Below are 21489 nucleotides of genomic sequence, written 5' to 3'. Positions count from 1 at the left end.
CAACAGCCCTTCATGCTAAAAACTCTCAATAAATTTGGTATTGATTCAATTTGAGCTTCCTGGTGGCTTTGTTTACCCACTTAAGCCTCAGCAATGGCGGGCGCCCCTCCCCCATCCTCGCTGCCACTTTGTAGTTAGATCTCAGACCACTGTGCTAGCAATAAGGGAGGCTACGTGGGCGTGGGATCCTCTGGGCCAGGTGTGGGATATAATCTCTGAGTGCGCCGTTTGCTAAGACCCTTGGTAAAGTGCAGTATTAGGGTGGGAGTTACCCAATTTTCCAGGTGTTGTCTGTCTCAGTTTCCCTTGGCTAGGAAAAGGGATTCCCTTCCCCCTTGCGCTTCCCAGGTGAGACGATGCCTCGCCCTGCTTCAGCTCTCGCTGGTCGGGCTGCACCAGCTGACCAGCACCGATTGTCTGGCACTCCCCAGTGAGATGAACCCGGTACCTCAGTTGAAAATGAGTTGAAAATGCAGAAATCACCGGTCTTCTGTGTCACTCACGCTGGGAGCTGGAGGCTGGAGCTGTTCCTATTCAGCCATCTTGGGCATGCCCCAGCTATCCATTTTTTTAGAGTTGGTTACAGGTGATTTGTTGTTGTTGTTTTTGTTTTTCCTTTGGTGGTGTCATGTTTCCCTGATTATTCTTGATCCTTGTGGCTTTGGCACCTTCTCCAATCATTAAAGACTGGTTTCACCAGGAAAAGCTCTTCACCTGTCAGCTTGTCCAGGGATTCTGTGTGGGCCAGCAGGGAAGGTCTCTGGGTTGGCTTTGCTGAAATCTTTGGGCTGGTAAGCCTGGGGCATGGGTCAGTAATGGCATCCCGGTTCTTGGGTCAGTAATGATGGTTGAGCCTGGAGCTTGGGTTCACCAGTGCCAGACTGGTGCCTGGGGCCATGGAAGATGGCCTGGCCCTAGGGTAGGCCTAAACCCTTGGGCCATGAAGAATGAATGCAGCTTAGGGCTATAAGAGCCATCCTTGTGCTATGATGAATTTGGATCTTGGGTTGGCAGTGGCTGTACTAAAGGTCAGATCCACGGGAACCAGCCTGATACTGGGGTGGGAGCCTGAGTCCATTGGAGCTAGCCTAAAGCCTGGAGCCACAGGGACCAGCCATGTTTAGTGGGTATCCTGGAGCTTGGGTCTATGTGGACCAGCCTGGAGTCTCAGGCCTTGAGGTCTTGCCTATCACTAGGGTAGGCCTGTAAGCTTGGTCACTGGGTGCCGGCCTGGCACCAGGGTTCCCTGGGGTGGACATGGTACTGGGTTCTACAGTGAAGTTAGGTGTTCACTTCACTCTCTTCTCCCACATGGAAGGTATTTCCACACTGTGCTTTGTAAGCCTGGGAGAGTAGTATTGTAGGTAATGCAAAACTATTCTTCTTACCCTCTTCGATGCATCTTTTTTTTTTATCTGTGCTCCACCAGATACTGTAATCTCTCACCTGAATTCCTTAGCACTTGTGAAGGAATCTTTTAGCTGAATCATTGTTCAAATTGATGTTTCCATGAGGGGGCAAGCACTGGAAAAGCCTATTCTGCCGTATTGTTGACATCGCTTCTCTAACTTGCATTTTAAAATTACCACTATGGTTGAATACTTTAAGTTGTCTCGGTTAATTTGCATTTCTTTTTTGTGAATTGCCTATTGATGTGTTTTGTCCATGTTTCTATTGAAAGGTACAGCTGATATTTACTGATTTATAAGAAATTTTATATATTAAATATTTTAACATAAACTGCATATTTTAACATTGTTTAAAATCCAAAATTACAGTTTCAAACCATACAAAAATAATGAAACTAAAATACTCCCATATTATTTTCCCACATCTATTGATATCATGGTAAAGCATTTCAGGAAACATTAAGAAAAAAATTTGACTCGTTTTCAGGGGTGATATGAAATTGAGTTAACTTCCCACTGCCTACCTTTTCTTTAAAGAGAAACTTGCATCTTTTTCAAAAACAGTGAACAAAGCTTAGGACAACAAAGTGATCCATTTTGACAAAAATGCTAAGAAGATTGAAGTAAACAAGAGAAAAGATTGTAGAACCAATAGAAAATATATAGAGTATATTTTATTTCAGTTACATGTGACCTAGTAATTCAATAAAATTTAAGTGTCATTATAAAAAGATTATTTTGCAGATGTACATGAATTTTGAATTGGAGGATTTTTAGAGAGTTCCCATTTCTCTCTTATGTACTTACCTGAGATTGATGGGAAAAAAATAGTTTGAATAATCAGGCTATGACAAATAGTGGAATTTTTCTCTATGAAAAAGTAACTGGTTGGAATTAAAACTTAACCTATAACATCAGCCTAATTAGCCCGATATTCCAGTCAAATTACTTCAGTACTAAATGTCATTGAAAAGAAGAAATGGATTACATATTCTCTTGGCCTTAAGTAAGACTGAATCAATGTGTTTGGGTGAAACAAGACTGAGGTAGAAACACAGGATCCTAGTGTCAGCTCTCTGTGTCCTAGGTGCAAAGCATTTCCTTTCTTTGGGTGTTATTTTCCTCTTTTGTAAAATGAGGAGATTGAGGCAAATGGCTTGTGTGTTATGTTCTTTCCAAAATATCCTTTTAATTGTAGAACTCTTTTAGACTTACAGAAAAGTTGCAAAGATAGTACAGAGAATTACCATATACTCCTCATTTAGTTTCTCCTATTTTTTGTCTTAGATAGTACAAAAGGCTGTCATAGTTTCTCCTATTGTCAATGTCCTATATCACCATGGCACATTTGTCACAACTGGGAAATGAACACCAATAATTACTGTTAACTGCATTTGACACTTCATTTGGATGTCACCAGTTATTCTTTTCCAGGATCCAATTCAAAATAGGATATTACATTGTGTCATGTTTTCCTATCTTCCTATGGTCTGTAACAGTTTTCTGACCTAGATGACATTGACAATTTTGAGTAGCACTGGCCAGGTTGTTTTTTAATGTCCTTCAATTTGGGTTTTGCTGATGTCATGCTTATGTTTAAACTGGCAGTATGCTTTTGGAGAGGAAGACCACAGAGGTGCCATTATCATTACATCATATCAGGTGTCCGTGCCATCATGTACGTGCTGTCATTGATGATTGCCCAGCTGAGGTAGTGTTTTCCAGGCTTCTTCACTTTAAATTTACTGGCCCCCTCCTTTCCAAATTATACTGGATTACTCTGTGGTCTTTTTGAGCTCTAACATACCATGATTTTATTATGTTGCAGATAGATTCCCTTATTTGGACAGATCAATTTGATAGAGTAGAATCCATCACCCAGGATTGCATACTTGTTCTAGGTAACTCAGCTGAAAGTTTTCTTGGGACCAATTTCATACTATATAGCTATGTGAGAATTATCAGTTATGATTCATAAAATGAGACTCTAACTGCTTTATGCTAACCTTTATAAAAGTGTACTCTACTAAGAAATGATGATACCTTTTAAAATCATAGGGATAATTTCTCGAATCTTTTTACCAAGAAAACCCAAAACATACAACTTCCAGATCCTCAGTGCCCTGATGATAGAGGAAAGGAAATTAAAGAAATTTGCAGCTTTGAAGGATGTTGATGGAGATGGGACGATAAATGAATGAATGTTGTATATTAAGTCAAGGATTTGGAATCAGGAAATTAGGTGAGGTTTTAGTTTTAACTCTACAGCTGTGTGAAGATGGCAGCTGAAGTTCTCTCAAAGGCCTGAGTCCTCCTATATTACTCTTTCCAGAGAAACACAACTACACAATCATCTCCTAGGGCAGGAAAGTAGAGAATTCAATGAATCAATGACTTTCTGCCTTTCTCCACTTCCAGGATGGTTTTGTAAAGGGATCAATTAACCAGGCTTAATAATGATTGCTAACCTTTATTGGGCATTTAGTATGTGCCAGGCATTTTTTTCTAGGTACTTTATATATACTGACTCATTTAGTCTTCCCAACAACCTTATGGAGATGTTGTTATTGTGCACATTTTATGGAGAGGATACTGAGAAGCAGAGATTAACTTACCCAAGATTATTACACACACTAGTTAGTAGCAGTTGAGATTTGAACCAAGAAACCTTGGCTCCAGAGTCTCTGCTCTTTATTATAACGCATGACAACTGCCTCCCTTTACACAGAGTGAAATCCCCAACAGGGCCAGTTCTTTTTGCAACCAAATAATAAGTGTTGTATCCTCAGCAACTAGGACAATGTCTAATACATAGGAACCAGTCAACAAATAATTACTGCATGAAAGAAGACTTGAGGATCCAGATCATGAATCAACCCCATTTTAATAATACATTGATGACTCTTTCAGAAGAACACTATCATGGTGTCACCTCAGAAAACCCCGAACAAACTGGGTCATTATAATCACCACTTCATTCTCTCTACCTCCTCATCTGTTCACATCTTATAAGACAGATAAGAAGGTTTCATAGTTTTTCACCACTCATCATTTTCCATCTTCTCTATCACATCCTGTCTTCCCAGCCTTTTATAAGCCCTGCACCTTAACATTAACTGTGAATAATAAGTTAGTAACAGGGTTTTTAAAATTCCAATATCTAAAAGTTTGCAGAAGGACACATACCACATATTTATGGCTATGATTACATGATATAACTCAGAAAAGTGAGTTTCGAAGTATCAGCTACAAGAGGTTGTGGATATAAATCAATGAATACATTTCCATTTTAAACATTTAAATATATACAAGTCAAATGGGTAAGAGGCGGAGAGAGCTGTGTATGTCTATTTCTTACTCTCTATAGTCACAAGTTGTATTTGTACCTTTTTAAAATAACCTGGTTACTATTGCCAATAAGTACTCAAACCAGGAAAGAGAATAGGAGAATATTTAGGAACCTAAGAAACTCCCATCATCAATAATGAAGTGATTGGCAGTGATTTGGACCATAGAGAAAGGGAGAATTAGTTAAGCAGAAAATGAAGTAAAATAGAAAAGAAAAATAAAATTTTAAAGAAGAATTAATAGTACTGATTCCTGTCTAAATTTACATTTTTGCTACATTATTCATTAAACTGTTTTTTAAATTTATCCCATCATTATGCTGCTTATTCTTCCTGACTCTACAAAGCCAATAATAATACAAAAATAAATAAGATTTGAGTTATGGAGAGCACTTATTGGTGCTGTGAGTTGAGATGAAACCACTAAATAATTGTGCCTGTCTGATAAGGAATACACAGATGGGCCTGTTATACAACTGCAAATGGAGATCATATATTAAACCTCTGATAAGGTACCTAACTAGACATGTTATTTATAAATATTGCTGTAGTCTTGGAATGGAAAATATAAAATACACAGTAAATGAAAGTTTTAAGATAATATAATATAGAACTGGGATATTAAAATGATTTATTGCTCTGATAAGATCTTTTCCAACCTGAGTATTGGATAAAACTAGGACCATACTAAGGCAAAAAAAAAAAAAAAAAAAGCATGCTGCAATAGAGAATAATTCATTTCATTTAGGAAAGGAAAAGTAGGGATTCAAACATGTGGAGCAACAAGAAAGGTGTCCTCATTGCCTCTGTTATACTATCTCTATCTTTTCTTAATTGGCATTTAATTTTAATGTTTCATCATGGCAGACTTGCAAAATGTGTTTTGTAAAACAGTTCAAGTTAAAATGCCTTTTCTTTTTTTTTCTTTTAATTAGTGAAGTTCTTTCTTCCAAAGGGAATTCTACCTATATACGACACAACAGCTTTTTGGGCTTTCAAAAATGTTTGAAAGAGACCTCAAAACCATATTGACTACATTTAAATTGCTTTGAGAAGAAACATTTAAGTATGTTTTATTTATGTTCATGATGTAGTGCAAGCACAGATAATATTTTTAGTATAAAATGTATATGTATAGCCCTAGGAAAAAAAGAGAAAAGTTGAACCAAACTGCTGAGGCAATAGTAGATACCATAAATAAACACGCATTACTTCTTTTATTTAGTTCTTGAAAAATGCTTCTCTGAAAACTAATAGTTTTCAATCCTGCAAGTAATATGGCTATTATCAGGATAAAACTCAGATCTGAAGGTAATTTATCAAAGGGTTATAGTTCACTCATATGCCAATTTGATGTTTAATGTAATAAAAATGGGATTTATTTTAAGATGGAAAGATAACCTGGTTTCTGTAATGTTGGCAGTCACTGCATTTAATTCAAGTAGCATTTATTTTTGCAGTGATATTCCTTATTGCAGAAGCATCTAGTCTCACATCATGGCCACTGAAGTATCGGTCTGGTGAAATTGCTTCCCACGGGAGTTAAGTTGAAAGCCTGAAGTCATCAGGGGTCACCATCTGGGTAATGTGCTTCGTATATTTTTCAGGAAGGGAACTGTCCAACATACAAGCAGATCTGTAGCTTTGACAAGCCTTGGAAGTAAAGTACAAAAGCTGTAGCATTCCCTAGCCTGAAGGAACATGAAGGGAACTAGTAGGGGGAGAATGCTGACAAAAAGGGAAAACAAAGTATCTTGGAAAATATTATATGCTTTTGTCTTGGCATGCTGTGAAGTAGGACATGATCCATAATGGTCAGGACTTTATTTGTAAGATAGATTTCAAATTTTCTACATAGGTTTATTTAGTGGATTTAGAAAATAATACCCCAAAATTATTGCGACAAATAAATATAACACCCCTAGCTGAATATGTATGCATTTTAAGGTGCAAGATGAATTCCTTGAAAGCAAAGTTACATTTGCCTTAAAAGTCTTATAATTTCAAAGTTAACTTGTATATTTATTATCGAAGCCCTATTTATTGTTAAGTGTATTCAAAAATTACCTGTAAGAGAGTGGACACAAAACCCCGAAAGATACATAATAACATGAGAAAGGGTCCTGTCTCCTGACAGCAGCACTATAAATATATTTCAATAAATTTAAATACCTAAAAGGAATTCTTCCCAACACCCAAATTTCCCTTATTCAGATATTTTGAAGATAATTTGTTAAGCCACTAGATTTCAAACTATTTTCTTTGGATCTTTTGGACAGCCAATCCCTTTCAATCAAATTCTGTTTTATCTGTTTTGTGTATTTAGAAACTGTTCATATTTAATTGCTGAATGGTTCTGCTGCTTTGAACTGTTTTGAAAAGCCCAATTTTAGACAGAAAACAGCAATAAAAGAGATAGAATAAAACAATGAAACTATTCGTTGAGCTTAACAAAGGTTTTTTGAGGACCTGGTATTTTAAAATTGTATAATAATACATGAATGCATTATTGTAAAAGATTCTAACAATACTATGAAAATGTCAAAGTATCCTCTTGGTTTTCACAGCTCCCTACTCTAAACATCAATACTTTGGAATTCGTTTTTCGGGTTTCTTTCTACGCATTTAAAATATAAATTTAAATATATATATTTAAATACATATGTTCTACTTAAACCGGATCATAGAATATGCATTGTTCTACAATATTTTTCATAAAATCTTAGTGCTTGTTTCATGTCAGTACATACAGATCATCCAGTGATGTGCTGATAAATGTTTAACAAGTTCTCTGGCCCAAAAAGCCTTGATCTGCCACATTTGCTAATTCCCAGGATGTAAATACACCCGCCATGGTCAATTTCAACTGCCAATGTAAAGTCATTGGAGGTGGAATTGGGAAGAGACGTGCACAGTTGGCTTTTGTAAACCAGTATAAGCCAGCTCCAGCATATCACTGGATCAGTCCTTTTTCTCTCTCTCTTTTTGGCTTTTTATTTTGAAATAATTTTAGACTTACAGAAAAGTTACAAATATAGCACAGAATCACTGTATTCCTGTCACTGAGCTTCTTCCAATATTAGCATCTTGCACAAACATAGTACAATTACTAAAACTAAGACATTAACATTGGTATGAGGTTATTAACTAAACTTAGAGTTTAATTCAGAGTTCTCCAGTTTTCCACAGTCTTTTCTGTTACAAGATTCTTTCTAGATCCACATATTGTATTTAGTCATCCTGTCTCCTTAGTTTCCTTCAATCTGATAATTTCTCAGTATCAGTCCTTTTAATTCTTACAAAGGATTTCATAGTACAGGTGTACCACTCTTCCATAGATTGGTTGTTCTAATTTTTAACTGCATTAATAAAGTCAATATATTAACAATGCAATAGTGAATTTCCTTGCACATGCCCCTTTATGCCCCACATGTGATTATTTCTTTAGTACAGACTCTTAGAAGTAGAATTCCTTGGTCAAGGAATATTCTCAATTTAAATTGTGATATATATCAACATTGCCTTCCAAAGCCACTTTACCACTTTACACTCCTATCAGCAATGAAGAGTACTTCCTGACTACCAATCACAGAGTTAGGTACCAGGAACAGAAAAATGCAGAGGGCATTGTTCCTGCCTTTGGAGTGCTTAATAATGATGAGACAGACATGTAAACAGATATCTTTAATATAGTATGGTAGATTCTATGACAGGGTGCTAAAAGAGAACCATATCTCTTTGTGAAATGTTGTAGGTAGTCCAAGATCATCACTGCTCAGCAGAAATACATTGTGAACCATATATGTAACTTAAAGTTTTATAGTAGGCATATTAAAAAAGTAAGAAGAAACAGGTGAAATTAATTTAAATACATATTTTATTTAACCCGATATATCAAAAATATTTTCATTTCAATGTGTAATTAATATTAAAATATTAATGTGATCTTTTATATTTTTTCTTTTATACGAAGTCTTCGACTCTGACTAGCCACATTTCAAGTGTGCAATAGACACATGTGATGAGTGGCTACCATATTGAATAGCATAGACCTAAGTCATTCAGCATGTATTTCCCACATTTACTTCTGACGCATTCCTGTGGGTTTGTTTGTTTGTTTTTTTAAGTCAATGATTGCCTCTTGAAAGAGAGTGGGATGGGATGGGAAAGGATTATTGATTACAAATGTTAATAGAGACCACCAGTCTTGTTTATGAGAAACAAAGTCCAACATTCTAACAGTATGCAGAGAGAAAACAGAGACTTGGAGGTTTCTACAGAAATGGGTAAGTTAAGAAGAGCTTCTGTACATGGAGTCAGCCTGCCTTGAGTTCCAAGGTACTTGATTGAATTTGGAATTGAGGACAGCCAAGACAATCCATTCATACCTGAACTTTGTAATGAATTTATAATTTTAGAGCATGGCTCTTTGCAATTGGATAGAACAAGAAGGAGAATAATAATAAAATGTACAGGGCTCAGCACCAGGGAACATTTGCTAAAAGAGCATTAGGGACTGCCATTTTTAATCTGCTGAAAATACATCATTCCTGGAATATTTGAATAGACATTAACATTCTATCCAACCACTGAGTTTCAGTGAAATGCAAATAACAGGATGAGTACTCCCTCAGAGATCTGGGTAGCATCCATCTCCATTCATTGAGTGTGTGTGTATATATATATATGAGATATATGTGTGTGTGTGTTATATATGTCTTAGGGAACAGTAAATTTGACCTTACTTACAGTCAAGACTACTTATATTACATCTACTTTAACCAGCAGTGCTCATTTGAATGTATATATTCTGGTATGTGAGATTTTAGGTTTATTACTTTCTAATTCTTATTTGTTGGTGACCAGTTTGCAAAGTTGGCTAGCATACTGAGGTAACAAGATTATGGGTCCAGTACTTATGTGTATGAGTGTTCCTACCACTCTTTGCCTTTCTGACTGAGCTCACACTGGGCTCCTTAGTATTTCTCACACACTTCATGTAAGACTTCAGGGCTTTCCATAAATTCTGTTTTGTCTTCCTGGAAGGTTCTTCCCCTAGATATTCACAATGGCTTCACTTCATTATAATCTTGGTTCAAATGTTACCTCCTCCAAGAGGGCTTCTCTGACCACCCTTACCTATTGTTACCTTCATAGAACTTATAACTACCCAACGTTATCTAGTTTATTTGTTGTTTTTTGTTTTTGGTTTGTTTCCATAACAGTTATATTCTATCTTATATTTTATATCATGTATTTTTTCTTTGCCTGTCTTAACCCACTACGCTCTCATATAAGTTCTGGGAGGGTAGAGATTTTCTTATGTTGTTTGCTGTTGTAAACTCAGAAAAAAAAAAAAAAAAAAACACTGCCTGGTATAGAGTAGGCACTCAAAAAAAGTATTTGTTGAATCAACGTGTGAATATGACTTAATATTGCCCTGTTTGTTCATTACTAATTTTACCCTTATTCTAGCCAATTGGCTCATAATTTCTATTCTTGGGTTTGGGGGACTCACCTAAACAGTGTGGCTCTAAACACATGGCATAAATCTGGATGGGAATCTACTAGAAACTGAGGAAGCTGTCTTTATACTGTATCTAAAGCTGACATTCAGCCAGTGTGTACTGGTTACACTGTATTAGTTGTTTATATCTGATAGCCATTTTGGTTGGCCAGTACCTATGTTTGGAATAAATAAAAGGCCAGTAGCCTTGCCATGATACCTGTCTGTGGTCTGTAGCAAATAATTAACTTTCATCATATATTCACACAAATATATATTACAAACAGCTTGTTCCTTGGGAAAGATATAGCAAGTTCGAAAAATTACCAAGCTTCACTGCTCTCAAAGAGTGTTCTACTAAATGTGCCCATACCTCTTTATCTGTCTTGATTGAATGGAAGCAGTCCATTTCATTTGATGGTGAAAAATTAATCCTTGCCTTGTATATTTTGAAGTGAATCCCACCACATGCATTTTCTCACATTTTCAAGTGCCCCAGGAAACTGGCTCAACTTAAAGCATATAAAATAACCCCCTTAGTCTTCTAAATGAAAACTACTATGCCTTTTGTTACATATGGTCCATCTAATTTCACAAAAGTAATTAAACCAAGGGAATGAAACACATTTTCAATATAGCTCCTACTATCCATCATATTCAAATTATTTGGGAGGCAGAGTAGACCAAATTTTCTGTAAAACTGAAAAATACCTCTAATTGGAACAGGTGTGTTAAACCAAACTTAGAGTCCATTGGCAAGGAAATCTCAAGGATGTCACTAATATAGCTTTATTAATGTGCCATACCATACCTTACTCAGAACCACTATCCTTTGCATTAAAATTATTTCCAATAATTGCAAGAGAAATTCATCAGGCAGCACTGGCCTTAATCCAGAGAAAAGGGTAGAAACCAATTAAATGCTTAAAAGTTTTAAGGATAAATTAGGAAGTAGGTGTTAGAAATCTCTTTAGCTCCAACTAAAAGTGGATGAATGATTTTTAAATAGGCTATCTTTCTCTGTTCTCAGTCACTAACTCAAATACTATACATGAGCGTTACACATACTAATTAGCCCCTTTCAGTTCACCTAGGAACACAAAGAGAAATATGAAATGGCTTATGAGCAGATTCACTTTTTTTTTTTTTTTTTTTTTTTTTTTGCCTTTTGGTAGGATTTGGTTGATGTTGAAAAATGCAATGAGAAAACAAACGAGGTTTCTCCAGCTTTTTGCCCTAGGCACTGTTTTCTCCTAACATTCTCTCCCTTCAGTGACTTCATTCACTCTCACAACTTCAACTGTTGTCCCTGTGCATATATGACTTTTCAGTCTTTTTCTAGCTCTAATATCCTCCAGAACTTCAAACCTCCTGTCGTTAGCATTCACTATCTGGAGGGCCCATCATTCCCAGAAACTCAACAGCCCCAAAAGCTGAATTCATTGCATTACTTGCATCTTCTCATCCGGTCTCAAGCCACATATTCAAATAGTCATCAATCAACAAAACAAATCCAGCACCAACTATTTGTAGCAAGTGGTAGGCTAATAAAGAATTCTCTAACTCTATTAATGGTTCCACCATTGTTTCATTTAGGCTCAAAACCTTAACCATTTTGGATTCCTCCCTCCTTTCCCTCGCTTTTTTCTATGCCCTCCCTCAGCACACCTATACACATGTATGAATGTGTGTACAAACACACACGTACACACACACAGAGAGAGCGAGAGAGAGAGAGAGAGAGAGAGGGGAGAGAGGACCTGTTGCCAAATCCTGAAATCCCATTTATGCAATTTCTCCTTAAGAAATCTCCTTCTTTGCATTCCCACTGCAAATAATTGAGACACTCCTGTGACACTACTCTAATTGGAGCACTAATTACTTATTTCCTAGATTATTACAATGCCATTCCAATTGACTTATTTGCCAAATCTTTAGGTCTCCAATTCATTCTCCATACTACTACTGGATTTATCTTTCTGCAAAGGATGTTTTTTATTATATCAGTTATTTGCCTAAAAACCTTCAGTGCTCCCCATTATCAAATTAATCCTCCAAAAATTCTGATCATATCACTCAGCCTCTCAAAAAATAGAAATGCCTTTCTGTTGCCTAATAAGTTGAATCTAAATGTATAAGTGTGGCACTCAGTGTCCTCTACAATATGGCTCCAATCTTCCTTTCTGGCCTTAACTTCCACTAGCACCAGCACATAGCTAAGCTCCAGTGAACCCCAGCAACTTCTTTTGCCTCAGATACATCATGTACTTTACAAAGTCATACTTTATTCAGCCCTGTCCCTTTTCCCCACCAATTGTTGTCACCTGTCAAAGCCCTACACATCCTTCAAGGTCTGTATCTACTCCCACTTCCTTCAAAAATTATTCTTGATCATCCCAACCTATTTTAATCTACTGTTCCTTTAAACCATTTCTTTTAAAGCAAAAGCTTCCTTTTTCCCAGATGGCAAATGTTACACATGTACACTGTAAAAAATATGGAAAACACAGAAATCATAAAGAAAAAAATAAAAATTCTCTGTAAGTTTCCCATGCTGTTAACATGTTGCTGTATATTCTTCCAAACCCTTTTTTCTCCAGACATGAACATGTGCACACATACACAAACACACACGCTTCAGATCACACTATTTATAATGTTTAATAGCCTAATATTTTTCATTTGATACCTTATGGATATTTCCCATACCATTGCATGGTCTTCTGCAACATGATTTTTAGCAGCCACATAATCTTGTATTATTTACTATCTCATTGGTTATTTGATTAATCTCCTCTTGATGAATATTTAGATTGATTATAACTTTCTAATATTATTTTCAGATGTTACAATAGACAGCATTGTACTTTGGCAACATTCATAGTTAATTCACAGAAATTAAATTGTTAGCTCTGTCATGCGCGTCCGTGTGAAGAGACCACCAAACGGGCTTTGTGTGAGCAATAAAGCTTTTTAATCACCTGGGTGCAGGCGGACTGAGTTCGAAAAGAGAGTCAGCAAAGGGAGATAAGGGTGGGGCCGTTTTATAGGATTTGGGTAGGTAAAGGAAAATTACAGTCAAAGGGGGGTTGTTCTCTGGCGGGCAGGAGTGGGGGGTCACAAGGTGCTCAGTGGGGGAGCTTTTTGAGCCAGGATGAGCCAGGAAAAGGACTTGCACAAGGTAATGTCAGCACTTAAGGCAAGGACCGGCCATTTTCACTTCTTTTGTGATGGAATGTCATCAGTTAAGGCAGGGCAGGGCATTTTCACTTCTTTTGTGATTCTTCAGTTACTTCAGGCCATCTGGGCTTATACGTGCAAGTCACAGGGGATGCGATGGCTTTGCTTGGGCTCAGAGGCCTGACAAGCTCAAAGGGTAAATCAGATTTTAAGTTCATTTGATAAATGGTGCCACATTGCCCTCCAAAAAAGGTCACTGTATTTTTATACCCTCATCAGGAGTGTATGAGAGTGCCCATCTTCCTGCACAGTGACCAACACTGGGTACTTTTTAATCTTCTGATAGCAGTTTAAACCTGTCTTATATCAATCATTCTGCATAATATTGTTTTATCCTGGTATTACTACCAAATCCCACCCTAATAAGCATCTACATTTTAACAGCTGCAGCAACTATCATAGGGCTTTATGCATACTAGGCATTCAGGAAATATTTGCTGAACTGAATTGAATTAAAACCATAGAGAAGGTCTTCCATGTTCTCATGATAGTCTGTCCACCATTACTCTGTAACAGTTTCCATACAGAAACTAGTGTTACATGACTAAGGGAAATGGAAAACGAAAGGGTCACAGCAGTGAGAAGCTAAGTCTAATTGTACTACAGTTGATTCCAATTTCTAATCCTATCATTGGGATAGCTTTAGCCTCAAAATGTTAACAACAGCTACTTTAACAACTGGTAATACTTATATGTGTGTTGTAGCATGCAAGTAGTTACATGTATGATGTATAGGTATAAACTCCCAGTTGCTTGGCCTAACTAAAAGAAAACTGTTCGTAACATTTTTAGGTGCAAAGGGATACCTGGCTTGGAGATCTTCTCAGTGAGTCTGGAATAAATTAATGTATGACTTGTTCTCTTGCAGCAGTACATTTGTTCGGCCTGACTTGGCAGTTGCAACCAGTTGAAGGAGAGCTGTATGCAAATGGAGTTAGCAAAGGCAACAGGGGGACCGAGTCCATGGACACTACTTACTCTCCAATTGGAGGAAAAGTTTCTGATAAATCCGAGAAAAAAGGTACAGTGATCAAAATGATTGATTGATTGTTGATTACTTTTCTTCTAATTTGGTCATTAGCACAGTAGCTGGGATGGTTTCACTTCACATTAAATTTTATGATCACTTGAAAGAAGTCCTCTACGTGGACAGAATAAATGCGTGTAAATATCTTGTGAAAGCAAAATTTCCTTGTCTCTAGTGCCTTGAGTATAAACCAATTAAACTTTTCAAATATGTTGGCAATTTTGAAAATAGATAAATATTTACAGAATGGAGACTTCAATACAATGGAAATTGCATTTCGCATATAACTACCCTGAAGCAACGTGGGACTTTGATTAAGTTCTCTGTGTCCAAGCCCAGCATTTATATATAACATTTTACAAAGGGTATATGGAAATTTCTTCTATTTGTAATATGAAAAAGCTTTTTCTGCTTAATGTAAAGGTGAATGCTTATGTCAAAGTTGGATAACATGATTTTTTTCTAGTTCAGGGACATGAATTCTTCCTAGTTGGGAGAAAGGAAAAAAAATCACTTTGAGTCCTGAACTTTTAAGTTTAACCAACGTGAGCTTGAACTACCTGACTTATTTATAATAAATGTCACAGTACCAGCACTCCCAACATCTTATTCACACTGAATGATCTTAGTCTTAATATACAAGCAGTGAAAATAGCTGGAAGTTTATATATTTATTGAAATAGGATTCAGTACAGAGGGACTTGAGCCATGTAAAATTCCAGGAAGTCAATTTAAATAGTAGAAATTGAGAATAATATGTATAGTCAGCAATATCCTGGGTAATATTTGAGATCAAAAATAAATAAATGAATGAATGACCAAAACCTTACCTCCAAGAAACTTACAGTTTTATGCAGGTGGTAACACAGTTTTATTTTGGTTCATTAGTTGCAACTAAGACATCATTTTTTAATGCAGTAGTTATTTGGGTTACTACTCTTCCCTTGTGTTTTTAATTCCTTTGGTGGGGGGGGGTTGTTTGTGGGTTTTGTTTCGTTTTGTTTTTGTTTGCTTTTGAAAAGGTAACTTTAATCCATGCTTCAGTAAAAATTAATGCTTAGGGTTCAGGAAAATATTATAGTTTGCTCTAGTTTTCAATTCATGATGCAGTTTGCTGTATGTTCTCATTTCAAAATACTTGTTTCTAGCCTGGAGTGACCTTTCCCAGCAGTTTCACTGTTACTGCTGAGAGTGACTGAGGACAGTAGAGGGGTCAGAGGTGGCAGAGAAAAAAGTCTGCCACACTTACTGCTCAGATTTTTCTTCCTTATCTCCCTTACCTGCTTTTTCTCCCTTACCTTCTCTTCTGCTATTTTATCCCCTTACATCTGAAGGTACAAGGGCTATCATTTGGTATTATCTACCTAGGGTTTCTTGCCATTCACACTAAAAATCAGAATTTATCTGTCTGAGGAAAACGAAACATGCAAGACAGCAGGTCATCACATAGTTGTCATTATAGTATATTTGATTTTATATTCTAATTCAGACCTCTTTTGATTCCTTTCCATAAAGTAAGTTGATGATGATGGTTAAAATCAATTTAAAATTACCATGTGTGAAGAATTGTTCCAGACACTTGACATGGATTATATCATGAAGGTCACATTATGGTCCCCGTTGTCCAAATGAGAAACAGAGGCACAGAGAGGTTAAGTAACTTGCCCAGTGTCACAGAGCTAGTAAGTGGTGGTCTGATTCCAGAGTCCAATCTCTTAACTTCTACACTGTACTAAAATCCTTATATGGAACATCTGTGAAGACCACAAAAAACTTTTTACACAATGAAAGCAAAGCCCCAGAGTCTATTCATGATCGATTTTAGAGAAATTGTACTCACCTATATTTTTAATGTGTTGTGACAAGTTTCATAAATGAAAAATGCTTTAAGTTTCTGCTCAATTATAACAACGAACAGAGCAAACCGACTTCAATTAAATACTTTATTAAGAAAAATCATTATGGGTTGATGCCTCATACACCAAGTTGTTAGCTTAACTTGACTTTTTATGGAAGCCTGAACAAAACCTTAACTATATCTGCACATCATGGTTTTGCTATATTAGGTCTTTACTGCATATTACTTACCAAGTAAAAACATAGTTCCTTTTTTTAATGCCATATGTATACTAATCCAAACCTTTTAGAAGATGTAATACAGTAGAAGGATATTTTCAAATGTTCAGTTGTATCCTTTCATGATTTTCTACATAAGACACATCCCATAAATACAGCTCTAGAAGCGTATCTTGATACTGTATGCACTAAAATATGAAACTGACAACCAGACCATTCTTTTTAAATTTTTTTCTCTACTCTCCTAGAAGATTGGGCATTATAGCACTGTGGTTAAAAGCCTGGATTCTGGAGTCAGAGAGACCTGGCTTGAAATACTAACTGTGCCATCATTATCTCTCCAATGTCAAGTAATTGACACAACCTCGCCCAGCCAGTGCCCTCATCTGTAACATAAGGGTGATAATAATAGTACCTGTCTCATATGGTCATAGTAAGGAGTTAATTAAACAATTGATATAAAGCATATAGCACAGTCCCTGACACATTGCTTAATTTAGCAGCAGTTACTATTGGACCAAAAGACTGGAAAATCGCCTTGAGGTTTTTGAACTTCATTGACATTCTGTTAGGTGCTATAGAACCTGCTTTCAAACCAGTATGAACTTTGCAGTGAATGATGACCTTCTAGAGATTGAAATATTTTCTCTCTTTAAAGTTTGGTCTCTACTTACCAATATAAAATCTATTATTTTAAAACTATTATCACTATCATCATCAGATAATGATGAATGACACCTTTTAAAGAAACATCAAATTCTACTGGAATTGGTCTCGCATTAACAGTTGTTATATATATATATGTATATATATACATATATATGTATATATATACACATACACACATTATATATACATACACATATATGTGTGTGTATGTGTATATATATATATATAAAACAAGAGTATTTGATTATAGATGTTTAGTATGCTAACACTCTAGAATTTCAATAAGTAGATATAAGTCACAACCACATGCTGTAATCTACCAGAAAAATCTTAGTTGTCATTATTAAATAAATATTTATAAAATTGAAAGTATTGTACCAAAATAGTCCCGCACTACATTAGAGGCTTACAAACTAGTCATAACTTTTTTTTTTTTTTTTTTTGAGATGGTGTCTCGCTCTGTTGCCCAGGTTAGAGTGCAATGGCACAATCTCAGCTCACTGCAACCTCCGCCTCCCAGGTTCAAGTGATTCTCCTGCCTCAGCCTCCCAAGTAGCTGGGACTACAGGTGCCCACCACCACACCCGGCTAATTTTTGGATTTTTAGTAGAGATGGGTTTTCACCATATTGGCCAGGCTGGTCTCAAACTCCTGACCTCAAGTGATCCACCTGCCTCGGCCTTCCAAAGTGCTGGGATTACAGATGTGAGCCACTGTGCCTGGCCTATAACTATTTAACCAGTAAACATTATGTAACAACTGCTTTAAACAGAGCAGAGGATATGAGCAAATAAAAGACTTTATTCCTAGACCTGAGTTATGTAATGTCTGTAAATAAAATTAAAAATAACTACCCCAGATAATTTATCAACAAATTAGAACGTTAAAATCTTAAAGATTATCAAATCCAATATCCTTATTTAGAAATGAAGAAAATTGGGTCCAGAAAAGTTGAGATCACATAGAAAGAGCTGGGATTAGAAGAGAAGGTGCTGAGTTTCACGTTTTGTATTTTTCACCTGTTATTGTAATAGTATAAGATAAACTAAATATATAAATTTCTGAAAAGGTTTTCAATAAGGAAGTATCACAGAGAAAAACTGAACAAGTAAAGAAATTGATTTTATTCAGGCTATTCCAATAGGGAGATTTTGTCTTGGTCTTATATAGGCAGGGGTAGATGGGTTACATGTGAGATAATTTACTGGTGGGATCGTGTTGCAATCAGGGGAAGTATCAGCTGAACAGGAAATGTGTATCTCTGTGTCTAGCTAGTTTCAGGGAAACAGACAGTTCTAATCTCAACTGATTATTTATGAGACAAAGAACGGGAGATTGGAGGGTCTGTATATGGCCTTTCAGTGGGTTCAGGCAATAGGGGAAAAGTCTGTGTTTGGTCTTTTCAGGGGTGTAATTATAGATGAGTCTTAGGGAAATCATGGGAAAGAAGGGACAGAAAGTTTTATCTTAAGTAATTTAGGAAAGGGTGTTTTGTATGTGTTTCGGCTTTTGTTTATTTGTTGTCGATGTTATGGTTTTTTTGCATAAGTCATTTCCCAGGACACAAAATGTGGGAGAATTTCCGAAAACAAAAGGTTGGGGAATTTCTTAAGCAAAATTGTTTTCCGGGAGCATTAGGGCTCAGGTAAAGTCGTGTATTGTCAGTGGCAATATAAATGAAGATGAAATTTATTGGGTAGTCGAGGATACTGAATTCCTGCAGGTTGAATGCCAAAATAGAACACTGGGAACAAAGAAGGATGGGTGGGGAAAGAGAGAACTAAAGAATACTAAAAGCAGTCTTTATCTCCATTACAATTTTGCAAAAGCCTGGCCTTGGGGGAAAGTGGCATTTCTTTTAAATTCATCCTGCACGATCTATCTCCACAAAGTTAGAAAAAAATGACATTTTTCTAGTCAGTGTCTGCTGAATATACGACCATGTAAACAAAATACAGCTGATTGATATGACACAATTTATAGCCTGTCGTGAAGATGCTTGAGCCAAGACCTAATAGTAACTAGAGCCTCACCTTTCCAGGCTCCAGTTTCTCATCTGAAAAATAAGGGAAGGCTTTCAACCCTTTCTAGGGGCAGAAAAGAGGTGGGGCTAGTGGGCAAAGAAAACCTTTTTACAAATTAAATCTTACCCAGAAATTACAAATTTAAATAGAAAACAGATAAAAGCCAAGTTTCTCCAGATACAGCGAGGGAAGGGGGCAGATTCCTGGCAAAACTCCCATTCCCTTCCTCTTTGCTTTATTTGCCCTCTATTCTCTGAGCAGCTGCTAAAGCTTTGACAAAAAACAAGGCTGACTTATCTCTAAGATCCCTTTCAGCTGTACACACTATGAGTTAGTGAATTCAAATTCTGCAGTTAAGGAAGAATAATGAGCCAATACAAGTAAAAGTGGACCTATTTTTACAAAAGGGATATACTCCAGGAAAAGAGGTTGAAATGTATGTCTATAAAGTTTGTAAACCACATTTGCCATTTAAAGTACTTGCAGAGAATTCCGTTGTAATTCAAACAATTAATTCCCAGTTTCCTACCTTATAAGTTTGGAGTTTTGACATGTATATAACACTACCAGCTTGCACTTCGCATTTACAATTATAAAATACTTTAATGACTTTTATTCACATAATAATTTTATTCTGTGGCAGCTATTGTTACCCTTTCTTTCTTTTCTTTTCTCTTCTCTTCTCTTCTTTTCTTTTCTTTTCTTTCTAGACGGAGTTTTGCTCTTGTTACCCAGGCTGGAGTGCAATGGCACAATCTCGGCTCACTGCAACTTCCGCCTCCCGGGTTCAAGCAATTCTCTTGCCTCAGCCTCCCTAGTAGCTGGGATTAGAGGCATGCACCACCACGCCAGGCTAATTTTTTTTTTTTTTTTTTTTTTTTTTTAAGTAGAGACAGGGTTTCTCCATGTTGGTCAGGCTGGTCTCGAACTCCCAGCCTCTGGTGATCTACCTGCCTCGGCCTCCCAAAGTGCTGGGATTGCAAGCATGAGCCACCACGCCCAGCCGTGTTACCCATATTTTATAGTTGAAAAGAAGCCGGGCGCAGTGGCTCAAGCCTGTAATCCCAGCACTTTGGGAGGCCGAGACGGGTGGATCACGAGGTCAGGAGATCGAGACCATCCTGGTCTACACGGTGAAACCCCGTCTCTACTAAAAAATACAAAAAACTAGCCGGGCGAGATGGCGGGCGCCTGTAGTCCCAGCTACTCGGGAGGCTGAGGCAGGAGAATGGCGTAAACCCGGGAGGTGGAGCTTGCAGTGAGCCGAGATCGCGCCACTGCACTCCAGCCTGGGCGACAGAGCGGGACTCCGTCTCAAAAAAAAAAAAAAAAAAGAAAGAAAAAGAAAAGAAAACACAAGAAAGTTATGTGACTTGCCTTGCACAATAGACAATCGACATAACTAAAGACAGAGCTGAGATCGTGATCCAGTTTCTCTTTACTGTTAGCTCAGCACCCTTGCTTGGGCTTTTTCTTTCGTTTTTCAAAGAAATTCCTTTCTCAAAGCCAGTTTGTTTAAATAATGGCTATCTTGATTAAAAATCTCAATGCATACAGTTCAAATACTGTACTCTTCCTTAAGAGTACTTGGCAAATCTTATATTTTACATCTAAGATCTCCTTTCAGCAAGCATTCTCCCTCCTCCACAAAGCAAAAGATACACACACAAACACACACGTACCACAAGTACTCTTGGGAATTGAAAACTAAATGGCAGTGCAAAATGTACCATTTACAGCCACCTTTCATTGTGAACCTATCCAGAAGAGGGGTGTGTGTGTGTGTGTGTGTGTGTGTGTGTTGCTTTTTTTTTTTTTTTTCTTTATCTGAGGCATAAATGCCTTGGAACATTTTATACGATGACAATTGTGGACCTGAAATAACAGGTTAAATTTTAATTTACTTAAGGTTTTGCAGATGTTTATTTCACAGACCCAGTCAGTAGATAAAGATTCATTATGTGGTACCAAACTAAAAATCTGCACCAACCCCACCCAGGTAATCATTGTGCATTCAGATGGAATGCAGTCCTGCAGTATAATTCTGTGGTTCTGCAATATTGGTTCATAGGACGTGAGGATATTGGGCAGCCCTCTGAGTCAACCCATAGTTTCAGTATCTTTTACTTAAAGGATATTAGAGCCCAAGACACTGAGGTAGAATTGGGAATAATTCATATAAGTACAACAA

The 21489-nt window shown here is 36.9% G+C and overlaps 1 protein-coding gene across 3 annotated transcripts in view; it reads left to right on the top strand.

Moving 5' to 3' along the window:
• TENM1 (teneurin transmembrane protein 1) overlaps positions 1-21489 on the top strand; it is a 657629-nt gene that overhangs the window by 317369 nt on the left and 318771 nt on the right. For 2 of the 3 annotated variants that reach the window (XM_030934096.1, XM_030934094.1), the window contains exon 6: positions 14371-14523. In XM_030934096.1, coding sequence (XP_030789956.1) covers positions 14371-14523 — 153 coding nt within the window. The remainder of the gene's footprint in view (positions 1-14370; positions 14524-21489) is intronic. The other variant, XM_030934095.1, reaches the window with a different exon arrangement.

This window comes from Rhinopithecus roxellana, chromosome 7 (genome assembly GCF_007565055.1).
Source record: "Rhinopithecus roxellana isolate Shanxi Qingling chromosome 7, ASM756505v1, whole genome shotgun sequence".
NCBI lineage: Eukaryota > Metazoa > Chordata > Mammalia > Primates > Cercopithecidae > Rhinopithecus > Rhinopithecus roxellana.
Note: the sequence above shows the minus strand (reverse complement) of the source record. Positions and strands in the feature narration are given on the sequence as shown.